This window comes from Scomber japonicus, chromosome 4, assembly GCF_027409825.1.
Source record: "Scomber japonicus isolate fScoJap1 chromosome 4, fScoJap1.pri, whole genome shotgun sequence".
NCBI lineage: Eukaryota > Metazoa > Chordata > Actinopteri > Scombriformes > Scombridae > Scomber > Scomber japonicus.
The window spans coordinates 14,945,935-14,967,860 of NC_070581.1; the positions used below are offsets into that span (position 1 = coordinate 14,945,935).

General features: G+C 41.5%; 1 protein-coding gene across 1 annotated transcript in view; it reads right to left on the bottom strand.

Annotated features, from left to right (window-relative positions):
• Positions 1–13,977: 13,977 nt before the first annotated feature.
• The window catches only part of casz1 (castor zinc finger 1), a 74,220-nt gene continuing 66,271 nt past the window's right edge, over positions 13,978–21,926 (bottom strand). Inside the window, exons 14-19 of the mRNA XM_053316980.1 lie at positions 21,518–21,838; positions 21,215–21,413; positions 20,265–20,436; positions 18,522–18,670; positions 17,407–17,641; positions 13,978–15,504 (exon numbers count right to left, since the gene is read on the bottom strand). Coding sequence (XP_053172955.1) covers positions 14,213–15,504; positions 17,407–17,641; positions 18,522–18,670; positions 20,265–20,436; positions 21,215–21,413; positions 21,518–21,838 — 2,368 coding nt within the window. The 3' untranslated portion in view covers positions 13,978–14,212. The remainder of the gene's footprint in view (positions 15,505–17,406; positions 17,642–18,521; positions 18,671–20,264; positions 20,437–21,214; positions 21,414–21,517; positions 21,839–21,926) is intronic.

Genomic DNA, 21,926 nt, shown 5'->3' on the forward strand with positions numbered 1-21,926 from the left:
AACAGTTAATTTAATTCACCATAGTACAATATTTTACATTAAAATGTTGAACTTAGAAAACGTATATTAGAAAATATTTTTTTAATGGTTTTCTCTACATACACATATTAATGGACTCACATGCCACCGTGGGCACATGTACCATAGGTTGCTGACCCCTGGTCCAAAGCAACACCTTGGTTTTGACACCATTTGGCTCCCCAGTTGGGAGCCTTAACCTCATCAATCTTGCTGCTAAATGGAGAGCACTCAATAGGATAGTGTATTGACGCGCTCTGAACTCTATTGTTCTCTAGAACTGAGCACTCAGCAGGTTAGAGGGCTGAGTGTCTCCTTGGATCAATGCAAGGGTTGTTAGCCCATAGCAGCCAGTCAGAGGGCTACCATGGCTCTGTCTTCACTACACTGTACTCACATCATCTGCACTGGTTAAAAACTCCTCCTCCTTGAGATGTTAATCCTGGTCACGCTACTGTTTTCTTCCACACTGATTGACAATCATTTACATCCTAGAAATATAGGTCCAGTTCTTGAAACATCAAGCTCCACCCAACATAGCCTTCAGACATCTCCAGCAGTGCTCTCTAAGGGGGAGTGTGTCCTATAAAAATTTGCATAGGAAAGGTCATGGACAATGCAGGAAAAGGGGGCATGAGGATGTAATCTTCCTCCTTCCTCTTCCCTGTGAGATAAGATGCAGGTGCCATGCAGCTGGGAACAATCTGATGCAATACTTGATGTGTGACAAGCCCTCTGGAACACCACAGGTTGCTTTACCTCTCTGGAAATATCCCTTTACTCCTTGGGAATCCTCGTCTGGACTGATATTATCTGCTAACCTTATGTCAAGATGTTCTTTTCAAAGTCCTGACATTTAATTGTTTTATATACAATATTTCTTGAGACACTACCATTTTCTCTTTTTGACATACCCTGACTTCCAATAGTTTTTGTTGTTGTTTTTTTCTTGACGGCTACTGGTTGCATTGCTTTGAAAATTGACATACTTTAATGGATTTACCTCTCAGAATGAACTGTAGTAACTTTAGTGATTCCCTAACTTTCCATCTAGCGGCACTATCAGGCCAAAATTTCATGACTAAATCCCTAAAAAACAAATGACATTCCCATCAGCCTTAGCTGTACTTTGTGTTAATGCTAATTAGATAATATTAGCATGCTAACATGCAAAACGAAGGTGGCAAACATGGTTAACATTATAAGCCACCAGTTAAACATCAGCATGTTAGCATTGTTAAAGTGAGCATGTTAGCATGCTAAGTACAGCCTCATGTGTTTTTGAAATATATTTATGGTCTACATAGTCTTAAAATTGTGGCGGACCTAAACCTTTTGTCTGACTGATGCATTTCCTCAATAGTGTTTCAGGAGTGAAAATAAAGAAGCATGGGTCACCTCCAAGAGCTCTCCACGGCTGTCTCTCTAAAAGCAGCTTACCAGCTCTGAGCAGCCACTGAACACTGGCTCCTTCCTGGTGAAAATGAGAACATTTGACAAGCCAAGGTCACTAGGGGGCTTTGCCTGTATAAGGCTTCAATCGCAGGGCCCAGCAAACACTGCAAAGTCATAAAGCACTTTGTCATCACTCGCTATATAAACTCTCAACAATCAAGTGGGATCACATTCCCTCCCCTCCACCCTCCCACTCTGTGTGGCCTGTGTCACTTGATTTTCTCCTGGCACTGTTTCAAATCCTGATGGAGTACGTGGATACTAGTGGGCTGTCATGTGGAAGACTGTGGGGGCCTCTTTGTGCCGTGGGGCCTAAAAGCTTTACTCACCTTATTGGCAGGTAAAGGAAGGCAGTGAGACAGGGTGAAGAAAAACACTGTCAGACTGTAAAAAAAAAAACAGGGAGGTGGGTACTGGTTGGCAGTATTTATGAATGGTCCAATAATGAGCCATCACAAGCGTGGTGGCCATGAGAACACGAAGGGAGTAAAGACACAAAAAACAAATGCCCTTGTCCTGCGCTGGTGGAAAGCAGCGACGCCGTTGTGAGGAGATTGGATTATCCGAGGGAAGGCCTGTCAGCCCGCTGAGGGACCACGGCTGCAGGCTGCACAGGGGCAACAGGTGCGGTGCTCGCCAGCGTTTGTGCAAATTAGACTAATCACAGGGCCTGACTGTGGAACACCTGAAGCATGCTAGCGGCCAGTCAGACAGGGAGGGGGGGGGCGGTGATGAAAGGAGAGGAAAATAATGGGGGATACAGTCTAGAACTCTTCTTCATGGCTTTTTTGCAGTGACAGTGAACCTTGTACTCTGCTAGCAAGGCAAATTCAACACGCTATTTCTGTCATCCGTGTAAATACAAGACAAAGACAAAACATTTAACCGCTGTTCTTTACGTAATGGCAAAACTGGTATTTACTTTTTTGGAAAATGCTGAAATGACTACATCTAAGACAGTTTAGTTCAAAATGAGTCAGGGGAGACTTCTGAAAAATCCAGTTGAGAATTAGCCTCACACCTAGTCAAATTTCCAATAATTAAAGCAGTCAAAACGATAAGTTAAAACGTTTTCAATTCAAGTGACTAATAGACATTTAAGCTATCTCACTTTTTGTTTCAGCATTAAACTCTGGAAGCAAATACTTGAAGTGTTTGCTGGTTAGATACATATCAGACCAATCAAAAACCACTTAGAAGGAGTGCCCTCATCGCTGTGTGGTTACAGCACATGCCATAGCCGCAATGTCCCTGTTCAAGTCTGGCAAGGAACCTTTCATATGTCTCTGTCTCTCTCTCCTTGTTTCCTGTCAGCGTCTCTGCAATCAACTGTCCAATAAAGCCAAAAAAGCCCCAAAATTACCCATCGATTTTCCAAACCGCTTATCCTCTAGAGGGTCGCAGGGGGGGGGGCTGGAGCCAATCCCAGCTGTGATTGGGCGACAGTCAGGGTACAGCATGGACAGGTCGCCAGTCCATCACAGAGTCACCAGTCCATCACAGGTCGCCAGTCCATCACAGAGTCACCAATGAACCTAACCTGAGTGTTTTTGGTTTGTGGGAAGAAGCTGGAGTACCCAGAGAGAACACAAGGAGAACATGTAAACTCCACACGGAAAGGCCCCAGCCAGCCAGCCAGCCAGCAGGTTGGAACACAGAACCCTCTTGGTGTGAGGCGACAGTGCTAACCTCTGCACCACTGTACCACCCAAAAGATAATATTAAAAAAAATAAAAAAACATTTAGATGACAATCTGTGTTGCCATTTCACGATTAACTTGTTTAGGTGAATTTCACATTGTTTTCCAAAAAAGCTACCATGTTTTTCCAGTCCAGTCTTTGCCGTGCTAATGAAAAAGATCCAATAAATAAATAAATAAATAAGTTTAGTAGGTGACTATGGTGACAGTTTTCAGTTTCCTAAAACCATGTTTTTTCAGTGCAAATTCAAGTGAAAATTCACAACAGTCCTATAGCTTTCTAATCACAACTATTAAGTCATTTCTTTTTGTAGCTCTCGTGCTGCCCAGAGGCCCAAACTTCCAGCCACCATGAGCCACGTGTGAGAATTTATGGATAAAGTAGGATGGTCTGTGAAAAAGGGGAAGGCTGTACATTCCCTGACCTTGTCCTCCAAAATTGGCATGGATTGTCACAGCGAAATACAATCCACATTTTCATGCCCTTAGTGAGGAGGAGAGCGAGTGAAAAAAAATAATCCCAAAATCCCTCAGTGGACACCCAATGTCTTGTTTTGGAGGGTCTGCGGTACTCACAGGATTCTTTTGGTAACAGAAACCCAAAGTGAATGATGGACTTTTTCTAAAATTAGCATCAGCAGAATCTTCCCAACCTTTGCTTCTTCCATGCTACAAATATCACATTGCTGATGTATTCCATATTAAATTACTGAGTTTTAACTGAGCGGGCTGTGCAGTGTATGTTATCAACAACCATAATGTGGAAGATTAGCACACACATGATGCCCACCTGTTGCCTAGCTCTGTTTTATGAAGGTCACAGCTGTGATACTGAAACCAGTCTTTTTAAAGGCACTCGTGATGGTCATGGGGGGGTTATGGTTGGGTGGGGGAGTGGGTGGGGGGGGGGTGCTTATATTCAAGAGTCATTCAACAGAAATAAAACTGATTGTGATGCTTTAGTTTTTACAACAGTTCAGCAACAATGTAACCAACCAAAAAACTATACTTAACTCCCTCATTTAAATCTGCCGCAACACATAAGTATTTTCTTGAAAAAAAAAAAAAAAAAGACTCACACACCACATGCTGTCTTTTAAATGCCACAGTTGTCACATTTCTGCTCAACCGTGCTATTTCAAGTTCAGCCTCATTCCCACCCAGCCGCTGTCAACCACATGGGAGCTGTGATATGAATGCTACATTTAAGAAGTGCTTTATTTCCCATATTTTTCGGAGAAAAAACTGCTTTACAGTGTAAAATAAGGTAATCATGATAAAGCAGATAAAGTCCAAGCTCATATCAGAGTAGGAAATTATTAATTAACCACAGCTAACTAGATTAACACGTCTTTTGACAATCATTCACCAAATGCAGTGTGATCTTATTACTTAGTTGCTAAACATACATTGGTGTGTGTACAGTAAATCATTTTAAAGTCTTTTTTTCTTAACTTTTAAGACAAAGACAGAGAAAATGTTGATCACAGCTATGTTGATGCGTATGTGTATCACCTTGTAGTTTAAAATGAGAAAGTATCCATCTAATGGTGAATGTATTGCTATAATGTAGCAAATGAGACATGGATTATAATTTGTACAAAATAGTACATTTTACATGGCCTGAACTCTGAAGCCCCTTCCGCATTACAAAAAACAACATTTAATCATTTCTTCTTTATTTTAGTCTCTTTTTCTGCTGTGTCTGCATTTACCACACCATCCACCTCCTGCTATGGTAACAAAAAAAACAACACAAATCTGTTTCACTTCTGTATCTGTGACCAAAACTTTTTTATTTGAAATGTGAGTGCTTCATGTCATACGCCAGAAATAAGTGACCCTTACTGCACCCACTGACCATAAATTGCAAACATTTCTTTATGTAAATGAAACTCTCATGTGGTTTAGAATGAGAGGAATTTATTAAGACAGATTAATGCAGGTGTGTTTGAGTCGAGCATACACACATTCAATAAATGCCAGTTTCCTTGTATGTACAAATACATGGCCCACTTTAAGCCGCTTCAGAAGGAAATCATCATTTTCCTCAACAGGAATTACTGTTGAAAGGCTTTCACAGTATTAACATTAGAATGAGTCATACAATGCCGGTGCCAGAGTCAAGCGGTTTTACAGCTCTGTCAAACGCTGTCCGTTGTGTGTTCCAGGCATCGTCGCAGAGCAGAAACACCATGTTGGACCATTCCAGCTTATTGTCAGCCAATATGCCAGGCTTTTTCCCTGAAAGAAAACGATCCCATTCCCCTCGGACTCACGTCAAATTAAGCAAATTTACAGCTTAGCACTTAAGAACTTCTCTGTTTGCCAAGAAAGCAGCAGCAGCAGGCCTCACTTGCCAGTTAGCGATGCTGCGCTGTGGCAATTGAAGTGGAATGAGAATTACTCTGGCTTCTGAGAGAGCAAAGGGCCATTAGACTTTTTTGCTCCAAGCGCTCTTCTTTTGGATAAGACTTATAAAGTGATGAAATACTCCCACTCAACTCTGGAGACCTCTGGTCCAATTCTGAAGCAAACTACTTGAAGGGTAATGGCTATGTGGCTACATGCCAGCCCGGATCAACCGTTTTATGCACTTGTTTCTGGTTGCTGTCTGCTACTAGTTGTTTGTTCTCCTGGCAAAGTCGTGTTTAACTCTCGGGATGACTAATCTATGGCAATGGGCAAACTTGAGGCAAAGTAAAACAAATAGAACACAATGTTTGGTATTTCTTAGTAAACATTTATGTAACAGGGTTGACAGGAGGCTCATTTTTCACAAGCTGTTTAAGGGGCCTCAACACTAATCTTTCCATTGGATTCTGTTTGTAAGACGACAACTGTGTGTTTACCAAATAACATCTCCCGTGTAACATTACCCCCCCCCCCCCAACCCTACCCCTACCCCCACCCCCCACCCAACACACACACACATTTAGAAAATGTGTTCATTTCAAATAGAGTTGAAAGAAAGGAACAGGAACTCATTTTGAAAGTGACAGCAACATTTTAACTTAAGTGACCCAAAGACACTTTTCATTTAAACTCAAACATGTATTAAAATGTCTAAGTGTTAAGCATAATGTGTTAAACCTGGTGTATTGTCTCATCTGGACTTCTATTGAAGGGTGCTCAAATAATGAATTGTAATTTTCAGGATCTGAAGGTCAAACTCATAATCTAAAGTGTCTCAAGAATAACCTGCAACACCTATATATTTATGATAAAGTCATATAGATTTCTATTAGTTTTCACTGAATTTTATGTTCCTCATTATCCATCATGAGCATCACTTACTGTAACAAACCCTGACCATGAAAAAACAAAAAAAAAAGGCTTTAAAGAAAAAAATAAAAGGTTATGTGGTTCATTACTGGTATGATCTGATCAGCAGTTTCCGGATGGTACACTCCACTTCTCTTCTGTGTGCGCCAGCCAGAGTAGAATCCAGTTTTTCTGGTTTTTGAAGTTAATAACCACACCGTTGTTTGTTTTCACTGACTGAATGTTCCAGAAGAAGAATGCTGTTATCTTTATGTCCTGACAGAAAAAAAATGTGGTGAAAGACAAAGATTTCAAGATACATCACCCTGTAAAGAATGTGAGGTGTGTTTATGGAATAAAAGGAGAAAATGTTACCCAGCCAGAAACAAAACATATAGGTGTTGCCCAACAGAGGAGAAGAATATATCTGATTTAAAAGTAGCTGAGCGTAGGCCTAAACAGAAGCAGATCTGCGCTTTACGTAGCATAAGATCTTAAAAGATAATTACACATTTTGTTAATGCATGAAATCATGGAGGCGGATGAAGTCAATTCTCGTCTGACCAGTGGTTGCTATGTTGAAAAGCTTAACAACCTAGTTCTCTTGGTGTGGTTAGATTTAAATGTGGAAAATATAAAACGGATGGAAATCTCTCGTTTTTGCAGATCTTTGTAGACCAGCTTCGGTGTTTGATGTTTGAAAGTATCTCATGTTACAACTAAGACTTTCCTACGGATGGTTTTAATAGTGATTCTTCCACAGACATGGAAATTCTTCTCATTTCAGTGACTGTTATGTTCCCTTACGTTTTATTCTTAAATGTGACATTTTCCATGTAATTGACCCATATAATTCCTTATTTCAATAAATGCTTCTTTTTTTTATATATAACAATACAGGGAAGCTGAATGTCTGTTAACAGTCTTAAAATCTCTACACACTTTGATCCCTAATCGCAGAAGCCAAGATGGCCACAAACCCGAGTCGCATACATTGAAGAAGAACAGCAGCATATCTAAACAGAGCCACATAAGGCAAAGCTGCATGTTCCTATGGCCCTACATCCAATACAGTCTGGTTAATGGTAAATTGGATGAGTGTGTGTCCAATTCTCCGTTTCCTCAGAGGTGTCTCAGCAGCAACAGCTGCTACCAATGGCAAAGCAGCTTTTTCACACAGCCCCCTTTTCTGCCGTGTGACCGAGGTCTTTCCAAAATAAGCCCATACACATGCAAAAATAGATAAATGAACATCTATTGCAAAGGGCACAGGATTTAAAGAGAGGTCTAACTGGGGCAGAGTGCTGAAAGAGACGAGGCAAACATCTCATCCAAAAACGTTAACTTCAAATGAAGCAGTAAAATGAGTGTTGCAGCCATGTCATATACACATGATACATGATATGCTGTATACCTGTGGGGCCTATCAACAACAAGCTGCTGGACTGTGTCTGATGACAAAGATAAGATGGAAGAGAAGGCAGGTCATGCAGGTTATGCAAAAAGCTTCTCTACTTGTTCTCTCAGTCATTTGTCGCGTTGTTAGCACGTCGTTTTTCCTGCCACATTTGCTTTAGAAATAAACTCTCTGAATGTGTTAAATGTCAACCGGCAGATTTTGGAGTATGGAGTCTTATCAATACAGGATTTTTGAGTTTTGCTGATACTGATATCAGTAGTTGAGAGTTTTAAAATATATAAAGAAGCTGGTATCTCTTCTTTCATAAACACATACATATCTTTTATTAGGTTCCCTTAAATTTGCTTTTATTATGTGAAGAAGTAACCAAGTAACCTCTCCTGGAATAACACATCCTGGAATGGTGACACTGTTTCTGAAAACGTATCGGTTTATTTTTACATTATAGTTTGTTAAGCAGTTTTTATGCTAAGCTAGGCAAATTATGTTCCACCTCCAGTTCAGTGCTTAAAACATAGACATAAAATGTATCTTGATCATTCCCATAACGCTGAACTGTTCCAGTGATGCTACTGAAAAATGCATCCTAGCCATGCTAAAATATGAGTTAGCTCCTTAACTTAGATTAGCAAAAATACTGCTGCCTGTAGTTTAGTTTTGCCCTGTTATATGTGACTGTGTGGGTTCTTTCTTCCTGTGGTTGTCTTGTCGAATTTACAAAGACAAAAACAATGTTTTTGTTATAAGAACAGTTCCCATGAGGCTTCAACAACAGGCACATGGGATATATTGTTGTTATTGAATAGAAGCAATGTTTTTGTTTGTTTATCTTGGTTAATGATGAGTTGCTCAAATTTTAGTAACCCATGCCATTTTGCCCTTAATATCTATCTAGTCTATATTTTGACGTGCAAACGCAAAGATACCGATTCCAAATAGCTTGCTTCTTAGTCTGCTCATAAACTAATGAATCAACTTATTAACTAACCCTATTCCTTAACCCATCAAAATACACTAAGATATTAAAGGTAAAAGACGTCAGATGTAGCCTAATCGGAATGCCTAACCATAAATAATGGTAGTGTCAGCACCATGGACAGGGCCGCCAGTCACTGAACTCCAACAACTTCAGAGTGTGTATTTTCAGAGCATTTGTTTTTGGAATAATGGGCCGTTAGATTAAAGGGCTTTGCGTCCAGTGGGACATTTTTCAAATTATTGGGGTTTTGGAATAATGGGCCTTCGGACCAATGGGCAGTCTGTGCCTTAGCAGAGGGGAGGATGAGTACTCAACTGAACTGTGTTTAAGATAACACATCCTACTGAAGGATCCGAGCCCCTAACACAGAGCAGTGCACTGTCAGTGCTCCTTCATGTTGGCAGCCATCAAACTAAAGTACATAGAGTCCAAACAACCACAGCCAATCAGTGCTAGTGTGAGACTGAAGGATCTGAGTTAGTTTTGTTCACTTTTCTGGCTTGTCAAATATAATCAGAATAAAGTGATAATGTCAACAGAAATAATTACACACATTATCACATTTTTCCTACTGGCTTTATGTTGCTCCTCATTTATAGCCCTGTGGTTATCTTTATGGTTAATAATCTATTTTTACAATGCACATCTTCATGTCTCAGCATTTACTTTAAACCCAGTATTGTGGATACATACATACATCTATACATATATCCATACATATGTCATTTAATACTCATATTATTAAGGTGTGTACTTTTTGTACCAAAATCTGTGTCATGTTTATGACAGTGAGTTTTTTTTTTAAATGGATATTTTGTTGATAATCTTATTTCTGTAATCTGTGCATGCTTTATACTTTTCTCTTCACTAAACTAAAAACATTTACACAGCTGGTTGTGTGCTTTGTTATTTTTACTTGTGTGCATACGTTTACTTTTTGTTGTTGCAGTGTCTGCACTCATACGTGTAATTATAGTTTCATCTCATCTTATATGATCACACTGTGGCTTCATGGCTGGCACATTTTTCTCTCTGAGCTTTTCCAGCTCTCCCTCTCTGGCTATTACTGCATGTTTCGGGAACAGGCAGGCAGTGAGTCCAGGGCGGGCAAATCTCCATAAATCCTTCCACAGTGGCTTCCCTCTTCAGACTTCACTGTACAATATCTGTCTTCATCTAAGAGTGCACAGGCTCAGCCACCTGCTTTTCCTCTGTTCACCCCCTCCCTCCACGCTTTGTGAACTTAATAAAAGCTGCCATTAAGCAGCGCTTCATCTGTTTGGGCCCTAATCTGCCTTATAGGCATCATGTGACCACATATGCAGTGCACACCTGTCGTGTGTGTTCCCAGCCCCGACTGTTGCCTCTCCTCAATGCTCACACTCTCACTCAACCTGTTCTTGGCACATCAACCGACTGCATGTCAGCTAAGGCCAGCCCGCATGCATATCCACCACACACATTGTTGGCACTCATAATGTATACAACTTGGAGGTGTTTGTGAAAAGGTATTCATTTGCTAAAATATGTGGCGTACTGTTCTGAGTGACTCAAAAAGATATCGACACTGAAAACAAGCCTAAAGTCGTTCAGTATGTTTTTATTTCACTGAGTGAAAAGCTCAATCTTTGCATAAGACATGCAGAAACAGAAGAAAAACATAAATATAGCACAATGAAGATGAACAGCACTGTAACCAAGTGGAAATAAGCAATAGGAGTAAGATGAATAGTAGTGCTGAGGGCAACAACTTCATGTAGAGACTTTTTAAAAAATTGCTTCATTGTCTACTTTTCATATAAAATGTCTCATGAATCTAGCCAAATTGAATGCTAACGGGAGATGGCTTTTAGTCCAAAAGTGCAATATATTTTACAAAGTCTAAAATGTTGCTCTGTTTATCCACTACGCTGCAATAAGCAGGCGGCTTTCATATTACATTTTTCCAGCAGTGGAAATACATCTCAGTTTATTTCCCCACCACTTTTTTATACCATCCTTTTTACTCTGTTAATTAAAACAGTAAAATGATCTGTCGTTTCGGCAGCAGCCTATGCAGGATTTGGAGGTCGTTTCCGTCTGGTTTTTGAGTAATATAATTTTCATGTTTATTCTTTTTTTTTCTTTTTTTTTCTGGTAGATTATATACAGGATGCCAGCTGGCTGACAGATGGTGATGCCTTTACCCATGTTTTTTTTTCTTTCTTTTTTTATTAAAAAAGAAAACATCACAAGGAAGAGAAGGAGAAAGGACAGGAACAGCTGTAGACGAGGGGACAGACAGAACAAGCACACTGGCCACTGGGTGACATGAGGGAGTGGGAGGAGAACCCAGCACATGGCTCAAGGCAAGAAAAAAAAAAAGAAAAAAAAAAGCAAGAAATAAATGAATGGAAAAAAAGTGCCCTGTTAACACTGAACAAGACACAGAGAGCCATCTTGTTAGCAGTAGCAGGCCTCTAAATCTCCCTAATGGTCCTCGGCTCTGATCTTGCTCTCGTACCAGAACGTCAAGCGTGAACAACGGGCGGCCCCGACAACAAATATTGTTGATTCCTCTACCTGCATGAATGCAGATGTTTTTTTTTCTTTTCTTCCTTTTCAAAATGTGCGACAAAAAAAAGGTCCCAGTTGAATTTAGAGCGGAACAAAGCAGGGAAAAGACACACAAGGTCATGAAATATGAATCGAAGCTCTGAGCAGCTGGGACGGAGCCACAGGTCTGTGTTCTTACAGCCGCAGCCTATCTATCTCTCTCAGGGGTAGAGGCACACACACACACACACACACACACACACACTTCAGTAGTGTCACTGACAGATAGAAAAAAAGAGTCAGACTGCACTGCTGTGACCTTTCCCCTCTACATGTGACCCAAAATGTCCTCAAGCTCAAGCACTATCAAGCACTACACGTGCATTATAATAATTATAGTTCCTTTATTTTCAACTTTTTACAAATCCTGCTATGTTACACACACATACATACACACACACACAAATAAACTGAATTCAAGTGCACAATGTCTCCCAGCCCCCACAGCTATCTCAGTAAAATGATGAGAAAACAAAACAAATGCTGTAACGCCTCTGCTTTGCAGCAGAGTCCCAGGAGACAGTTCAGTCTGAACGAGGCATGCCCACAGCAAAGTAAAATATAAACCAAGAATTTCAATTAATGAGGAAAAAAGCACACACACACATATAAAAATGACAAAAACGAGTTGTTAAATAAAACAGAAACATTGATGAATGAATTCAAATCAGTGTATTTGAGTTTGAGCTTCTGACATAGTTTGGAGAAAAATTACATACTGCAAATATCATAATGGAACCTGCCAGTGCTATACTGTATAGTATGAAGAACTTTTTCCCAAAAATCTGGACCATGGGTAATTAAAGAAAAATAAAAAGTCACGCACACAATCAAACTATGATGAGGCTATTTGAATTTTTAACTTTTTATTATTCATTTCTCCTTTTTACGGTTTTCTTTTTAAAGGAAGCTGTTCATCAAAGAGCATTTTGTTCATATATAGTTATTTTTTTACAGAGGAAAATACTGTACAACCTTTTTTTTTTCTTCTCAAAACAATATCTGGAGGAATATCATCTACACACATTATTATTCCCTATATTATGATCATTTATTTCCAATGCCAAACTCAGGAGATAATTCATGATCAGAGTGTCCACTCCTCAGTCGTATATATTCGCTCAATATAAACCAGAAGGTGGCTTTGACAGATTTATAATTTAGTACTACAGTAAGTGAACTTCTTAAAAATTAATTTAAATCACAATCCGTATTAGTGTTTCTTAACCGGGCACCATTTTTCTGGTGCTCTCATTTCCTTTTTGTCAAACTGTCCAATCACAGAAGCAAATAAAAACCAGTCTTTAAATAAATCACAAAACAACAGTTCTTTGTCACACTAACATCTATTTGTGCATTAAAGCAAAGTGAACTAAAACAACATCCTTAAAGCAAAGTCCCTGTTAAAAGATATATGTCTTTTTTTTTTCAGACGGTAAAAATGAATCTAAAAAGTGCAATAACACCCTAAAAATTTCTCATTGGAAGGTCACATAAATATTAAATAAAAACCGTTACAACAGGAGCTCAACCACAGCCATAGTGAATGGAAAACAAAATGCCGTTGAGACATTTTCGGTCTGTACATTTTCAACATTAAATACACTCCCTGACACTCTCTCTGTAATCCCCCGGCTACATCTGAGTGACTCATCGTTTCCTCTGGTCAGTCTGACCCCCACCCCACCCCAACCCACCCCACCCCCCCCACCCCCCCTCGCCCCTGCCCGACTCGCCGGTCATTAATCACGACCTCGCCTGCTTACAGATCGATATGCTTCTGACTAACAACACAACAAAACGACACTGTAATGCAAAGATGCAAATGGTAACAAAAATATCTTTAAATATGCTTATGAGTTATCTATCATCGTCATGGTCAGCTAGTATAAAAGTGCACTATCCACACACAAACTTGATTCCTCCACAGGGGGATTTAAATTACAAGGGCTGAGCTTGGTTTTGGTGCTAGTTGAACATTTCTAGCAGAATGTCAGAGAGAACTGTTGAGACTGGCGGCTTGCTGGACGCCCAACTGCAGCTGAGACTGACCGAACAGTTACTGGTCAATTCCACTTGTCATTGAGAAACAAAGTAAAACATCTGAGAGATATGAGAACAAGCAAAAACTTGTCCCCTTCCCTCTCAGTGTCTAATAATAATAATAATTAATAATAATAATAATAATAATAATAATACAGAAAAAAGATCAAATGTTTGAACGAATCCTGTTTCCCCTTAGTGATTCACTTCCCTTTTTCTACATATCCATGGCCCTGCAGTTCATCTTCGTTGTCTGGGCCAGCAATTTCCTTTTGTTTATCACCGTTCACACACACACACACACACGCACGCACACACACTTACATATATAGCTATATAGAGAGATTGTTTTTGTTTTTCTAATTTTTTTTTTCCACACACAAAAAAGTGAAAAAAATAAAAATAAATTAAAGTCAAACATGCACACACACAAAAAGACTGATGTGTAGTAAAATGCTTTACATTGCTGCCCAGTGTGTAAAACAGGGCCTAATTCTGTGTGTCTCCGTTCATATTTTTTAATGCATAATTGAATTAATAATGTTGGTCATCTTGTAAACATCATAATAAATCATTTTGGGCCGTCATTTTCTCCACGCTGTTGTTGTGTTTTGTTGTCATCTGAAGTCTCTAAACATGATAAATGAGGCCACTTTCATTTTTGTTTGTTCATAGTACACAGGGTTTGTCTTCAGTTCATACAGTCACTGTTAGTTTGTGTTTTTGTTTTTTTTTCTTTCATGGGTCAGCATCTTGCTTTTCCAGTTGGGAAGTATCAGTGTGGTTAACGGAAGCATTGAAACTCTCCCCATTGTCCTTTTCACCGTCGGGTTCCACCATCGAATCATCATTCGAGTCAGAGTTATCCTCCTCTGCCTCCTCTTCCTCGTCCTCATCGTCATCTTCGTCATCATCTTCTTCTTCCTCCTCTGCGTGCGCCTCCTCCTCTAGCGACAGGTCGTCTTCAGCCTCTCCAGATGTGCCTGTGGTGTCGTCCTGAGCTGCCGGCAGACCTAGCGGGGGTGTGGAGTTGTGGCTGGGGGTGCTTCGTGCCACATCATGGGGCATCTTCTTGCTGAGGTCCAGTGAGTCACTGAGACCCAGACCAGCTGCGTTCTTGAGGAAGAACAGTGAGCTGCTGGTGTCTGTGCCCAGGTTGAGGGAGCTGTCCAGGCTGATGGAGGACGGCGGGTATGAGTGGTTATACTCAGATCCAATGCCACTTGTTGAGTAGAGCATGGAGGGAGTACTGCTGTTAATGGTGTGGGGCAACCCGTGGAAGCCAGCATGCGAGGAAGTAGAAAGACCCATAGAGGCTGGAGGGACCGCCGACACACTTCCTCCTAGGTGGTGCATTATTTCTTGTTTGGGTGACACAGATGGCAGCTCACCCCGCTCCTGCTTCTCATGCTTTCGTTTGTGGGAGTCCATCTGGGACATGCCCACCACTGTGTGCTTACACTCAGGGAAGGTGCAGTGGAAGTGCGAGCACTTGAGCTTATATTTGCAGTCGGGAACCTCACAATCAGCACTGGAGCTGAACTGGCAGAAGCCAGCGGCGCTGATCACATCTTGCTTGCCGTGGTGCTTGCGGTGGGCCGTCACCTTGGTGCTGTCAGTGCAGCGGAAGCCACAGCGTAGACAGTGGAAATGGGTGCTGTTGCCTGAGAACTGGCAATCAGGGAAGTTGCAGCTGAGGGAGGATTTGAATCGCTTGAAGTCGTCCAGGACTAGGTTGTCTACTCGGTCGTGGTGCTGCGCATGCTTGTACATGTGGGTGCGGCCGCAGAACTTGTAACCGCAGTTCTCACGTGTGCAGTGGTAGTGGGTCACCTTCAGAGAAAACTGGCAGCTGGAGTCCTTGCAGTTCTCATACAGGTCATAGCGCCTGAAGCCCTCCAGCATCATTCCCTCATCCAGCATCTTGCGTGATGAAGCAGTCTTGCGGCGCTTGCCGAATGGTGACATGTCCTCAATGATCCAGAAGCGCTTCTTTGCTCCAGTGGCTGTCGGAATGGAGATGGTGTTGCCTGGAGGAAAAACACATTAAAGAACAATTAGTTGGTTCACAAAGAAAACAACAAAAACTAAATCTACAAGAAAATCACACTATGAGATCGTCCTGGTTGAAATGTGCGACCTTACTCAGCCAGAAGTGGTTCAGAGCTGAGTAAGCACAGAGAGCCACAATTTTTTTTAATTCCTAATTCCCAGAATGATTAAAGGAGGGAGAAAATGATAGATTGACTTTGGAACATGACACTTTTACAGGGTGTCTCCAGCCTCCAAACAGAGGCGGAGCTGTGGGTCTTAACCGACCCTCTTATCTCCAATGTTGTTTTATGAGGGGCGCCCACCTTTTGCAACACCCTGGGGTCACTGCTAATGATGTGATCCCTGTTCTGCAAGACAGGAAGCAGTGGGCCTCGATAAAACTTGAGGCGTGATTAAAATAAGAGCTTGCTGATGCAGCCTTGTTAATGGAAGCTAAACAAGGCCCAGACTTCGCACTACAGGTACCAAATTTACTGCTCTATCTGTAAATCCTGGCAATACTAAAGTGGAAGCATACGCAAGGGTGTAAGTTAAGTAATTATACACAATTGGTCTGTTACTCAGTAAGCATGCACTTTTCATCATTTCTATATGAATGTTCTTTTTTTTTGCATGCTGGAAGGCCCCTTTGATTTTCTGCAGAGAAAGGTTGGATCACACAGTTAAATGCTGCACAGGACTCAATTGAGAGTGACAGCTGCAGTGTTGGTTTGCGCCGGGGATAAGTACCTGCAGCATCCTGTACTATAGGGACGTCATTTTTAACCGGAGACGGAGTGGCAATGATGGGGCTGAAAGCTGGTGTGTTGGTTGGCATGACAACACTCCGAGTGGCTCCCAGAGAGGCGCTGAGCAGAGAGTATGACAGACAGGATGGAGAGAGGAGGTATGGGAGTGAGGGGAGAGGAGGTCGGAGGAGAGCAGGAGAGAGGGATGGGGCCTGGGACTGGAAGCCAGGCTGAGGAGTGGATAGAGGAGCTGGTGGTGGTGGAGGAGCAGGAGGGGAAGAAGGAGGTGCATTTTGGGTAGCGCTAGTGTCAGCAGGGGTGGTAGGAGCAGAAGTGGTGGCGGGGTAGCCTTGTCCTGGAGAGACAGGTTGACCAGAGAGGGCGAAGGACAGACAACAGGGGAAAAACACACAACGAGCACACGCACAAAAACAAGGGTCAGACCACACATGTACACATGTGCGCACACACACACACACACACACACACACACACACATATAGGGATGGGAGGTAAAAGGGGAAAGATAAAAGATAAGAGAATGATACAAAATGAGGCCCATTCAAGACAAGTAACCCAAACACCAGCCAAAACAACAATGATGAGAATAGTGGATAATACTGGCAACACATGGAGAAATGTGAAAATCACAGGCAGGCTCAGATTTAGAAAAAAGCAGAAAATCTTTTTATACAGTAAGTTTGAGGAAAATAGGCTGTCTCTCCTTTCCTTTCTCCCACAATTCAACCCAGTAAAAGTGCTAAAGTAGACATAAAGCCACAGGGGTGATCTCTGGCCAAAGGAAAATGTAATAAGCTACACAGTGCAATAACTCAAACCACTGATGTACAAAATGGATGTTTTATGAGGATGACCAGGCAAACTGTCCACGACTCAGAACATAAGAATACAGCATTGTCATCAACCTCATACAGTACATTATGACTGATGTGTCATTATGCTATTGAATGTAAGTCAAACTGCTAAATCATGAAAGACATGACCTAAGAATGCAGGAAATGACAAGTCGCTGGTTTTCTGGGTATGGTAGATGGGTTAAGTTTAGGGGTAGGGGTAGATAAACTCTCTATATGAAAGCTGGATATGCTGACACTTTAATACATGTGCGTACTGGCTTGAAGAACTCACCTGCTGGAGAGCCATCGTTGCCCACAGGTGTGCTGGTGCAGCTGCGGTCCTGATTGGAGGACTCAGAGGAGAGGCCTAAGGGGCTGCCTCCTCCTCCCGTGTAGTCCATGTAATCATCAGTCTCATCCATGATGGCAGATGAAAAGCTGGAATTGATACCAGCGTGGGCTACAGCCCCAGACATCATGCCAGAAGCATGCTGCATATCATCTGCCCTCTGGCCAAGAGGCATCACCTGGAAAACGAATAATCCTCATTGTAAAGGGAAGTTTGTAACGAACATCTTGATATATAACATGTCATTAATGCAGGTGTTGGCTCTTGGCTCACCACCAAGTGTTTCTCAACACACCACACGGTATTTTGAAAGACTGAACCTCATACTTGTGTCGTTATAGCAAGGTTTCAAAATGAAAAAAAGAAAAACAAACAGAACTAGAAAAACCACATGTTTAATGGTACAGAGTGTACCACAGAGGCTGAGTTTGGTAATCAAGTACACTCCAGTGTGAAAAATTTAATCAAAAGAATGTCATGAGTGATTTGTCATTGACTGGTTTGACAGGATATGAGCTGTACTTTCCTTTTTGCAAAATCAAACTGAATTAACTTTACTCTGACTTTTTACTCTATTTCCTGAAAAAAGAATTGGATTTTAAAAATTCCTTTTGCAGCAAAACACTCTTCAGTTTAGTAGCTCATTTCATGTTACATATATCTTTATATCACCAGATTTCTTCTGTGTGTGTTAGAAAATGACTACCCTCATTATCTGTTTGTAGCAACCACAAGAACTGTGTGTGGGAAGATACAATCTGAGCAGAAATCAATTTATCTGTTAAATGAACTTGAAAATCTAGGGTTTTTTTTAGAGAAAATGTGTGCTAAAAAAGCAAATCAATGAGCCTTAATAAAAAGACACAAGATCTAAACAGCTACTCTGATGAAGCAAATTCCTTATTCAATCAGAAAAAGGGTGTGTGAGGTATCTGGCTTTGTGGGAATATGTCTCAATAAACTGGTATAGTTTCACTGAGGTGTTCAGCCTGTTTTTTCTTTTCATTTCAGATAATTACCCTTATCAGAATGACATATGTGCTAGGTTGTGTCAGTACCTGGGATGGGACTCTATCAAAGTTCTTCCCCAGCATTCGCCTCATGTGTTTACGTGCATGTGAGGTCATCTGGTGCTTGAGCAGGAAGGAGAACTGGCAACCCTCGCGGATGCAGTGGAAGTGGCTGTTCACTTGGTTATACTTACAACCTGTGAAAAAACAAAAACAGTAACAGCTGTAAACTCTCCATCAGCAGATTAATTTATCTTTGGCTTCTCGTGAGGCGTCTGAGAGCAGCTACTGTGCTGAATGCAATATTATCAGTGTGACGGTCTTATCATTAGATCAAATACAAAGTGAAATATTTTTAGGTTTTTTTAATTTCATGATATAGCTTTGACAAAAGAGGGATCGGGTTTCAAAGTGTTTCGGAGTGTACATGTGGGAGGAATATTAGATCACTCTGGTGTCACACTGAGCAAGTCAAGGCTTCTGTGCACTAAACCTGTGGAGCTCTTTTATTACACTGACATGCTTTATTCAATTAGGAATTTACATAAATAAATTCTCATTTTCTGTGGGCCAATAATGCACACACCCTGCAAACCAAAGTAAATATACAATTATTACCATATTAAATTCATTTTTCAAAGTATCTCCATTGTCATTTTTCCTTTTGTTCTCCATGGTACTCCTGTCTGCTTCCTATTCTTCTGTTCTTTTCTCGTGTTTTAACCGGTCTAGCTCTAATTGCTTTATGATTTCAAATTAAATGAATGTTCCGTTTTGTGCCTGTTAATCAAATACCATTATATAAAAGCAGGCAGAAATAATTGAAAGAGTAACATGCTGGGCAGGTGCTAGCATGTCAGTAACCATGGCACCCAGTTTAAGAGCACAACACGTCTGTGTCATCAAATAGCTTTTGCACACACAATGTTTTAAACACGCAAAGTTGAGCAAATAACAGTAACCCCCGTGACACGGAGTGCCTTTTGTGAGACAGAAACCAGGTAACATCATCAGCGGTGTTCAGTTTAATGTTGCTGCCATGGATACTGGCAACCCATCAATTCTTTATGACTGGAGTGCTAGCGATGGTAATCCTTTCTGTTTTTCCCCCAGCCCAAACAATACAGTTGGCAGATCAGGCTGGGGACAAAAAACAGCTGTTTAGGGCCTGTTTTTGTTTGCTTTGTTTCTGTGTTCTGAAAAGCTTGTGTAAGCGCCTGAAAAAAACAGATCACTTTTAATTCATTTCTGTGCGATGGCAGCGGTGGCTGTGAGGCGCAGCTTCAGAACACAAACAGGCTAAACCAGACAAGCCGGATAATTAACAAACACAAACCTAATTGCTCATTTCTGACAGGGGCAAAAGGAAGAAGAAAACAACCTGGATGTGATTGCCCCCTTTGACGTTATTTCTCATAAAGTACAAGCAAGACTACCTCTGGGACTTGAGGTACCATTGTGAATATACAAAACACAGCAACAAAACCTATGAGGCAGATTTGTTTCATGCCTCTCTTGTAGCAGAACACTGTTTGCCAACACTGGTCTCTCTCCCTTTGTAAACACAGAGAATATCCTCTTGCAACAGCCACCAAAAATCAATCCACATCTTTCTCAATTTGACACCTTTAATCTGCACATCTCTGCTGGCAAAATAATATCAAAAGCTGGAGTGTTTAGAGGTTGAGGGATAATGTACGGAACAAGGGGCAAATACAACAAAGTAAAGAAGAGAGACAGCAGGGGGAAAAAACTGATACAGGATGACAAATATTATCTCGGACAGCTTACCTAGCCTCCCACACTCCTCCTTCTTGGTGAAGTATTTGAAGCCATTGGCAGCGCGACGCTCTGCCTTCTCGTGCTTCTTGACGTGCCACGGCAGCTTGGTGGTGATGTTAGTGACAAAGTAGCAGCCAGGCCGCAGACAGTGATAGTGGCCCCTCATTCTGAACTCGCAGTGCTGCAAAGAGAAATCCAAATGTGGTGAATTTCTGAGAGTCAAATAATACTTGATCTTCTGTCCATAGTGAGCACAACACAGTTTCTCCAAAAACATAATCAACACCTCATAGGGCTTTCCTTTCCAGTCATTTGGAACATCTCACATATTTAAGTAGGATGACTTCTTTTTTCCAGGCTTCCCACAAACACCCCTCCTTTCTAACATGTCTGTACACTACCATCTGTTTGTGAGGCCCAAATCCCAAAGGACTGGGCCAAATAAGATCTGCTCAGTTCAGGGGATGGGGACTACGGGGAGGAGGGGTGAAGGAGGAGAAGGTGGAGGAGAAAGGGGGGGCTTTTTGTGAGAGGGGTGATTTTCGACACATTAATGAATTCATTTAAACGGTTTTCCAAATACGGGCTCATGAGAGCAGGCAGGGGCTGCCATTTAGGTTTCATTTGCGAAGCATTCCCCTGATTTTTGCCCTATTCCAGACAGCCTTGTTTACTGTGCAAGTGACAATGATTTATTGGGTAATATCAGCTAAATTGGCCTTTTCTGAGAGGAGAATGCGGCAGTCAGAATGACATCATTGACATATAAACAGGCATTACTGGGGTGAGTCGACTGTCTTTTTCAGCAGAGATGGAAGACGGGTAGCAGCGGTTGTGAAAGCCTTGAGTCAAATAACCTCAAATACCAGTCTAATAGATAGTATACTTCATGCTTAGAAAACTGTGGGAGATGACAGTAGGTGATTCAGCTCTTGGCTGACTTATCAAGCTGCACTCACCTGGTTAGGACAGAGACACTGGAGAGAGTAGTATGAAAACTGGTCACGGACGTTAACCAGGTTATTGTTGGGGTTGATGTGGTCCAAACAGTGGGACTCAGCCTTGCCAGAAGTCTTGCATACATACTTGCAATTCCCAAACAAGCAGTGGAAGTGGAACTTGTTTGAGTACTTGCAGTCAGTAGCCAAACAAGGATCACTGGATGGATAAAAATGGGAAATGCATTTTAATCAACACTTGCCCAAAAGAGGAAAAAGAACATACTGTACTGTCATTTAAGAATATACAAATGGTTCTCATACTTTTCCTGGAATTGCAGAAAACCAGGTTTGACTTGTGGCTTAGCATTCTCCAGAGAAGTGGTGGCCAGAGGAGAGTTGGATGGCAGGTTGGGCATCGAGGCCGGCATCTGGGGGATGCTGCCGGTCAGCTGCTTCCAGGCCAGCAGAGAAGGAGGAGGGGAGCTGTAGCCACCAGAAGAGGTGAGGTGTGCCACATCCATGGAGGAATTGTTGGCCATAGAGACGGGGGCAGCAGGCTGTAGAGGGGCTCCCTCACCGGAGGTCTTGCCCTCACTGAATGGGGGCTCCGACTTCACTTTCAAGGTGGCTCTGAGGTGGAAACTGAAAAAAAGATGGAAGCTCATATTTATGTTGATCAATTGATCAATAAAGCAGAAAACTGAAATGTGGGAAGGGTATATTTTCTGAT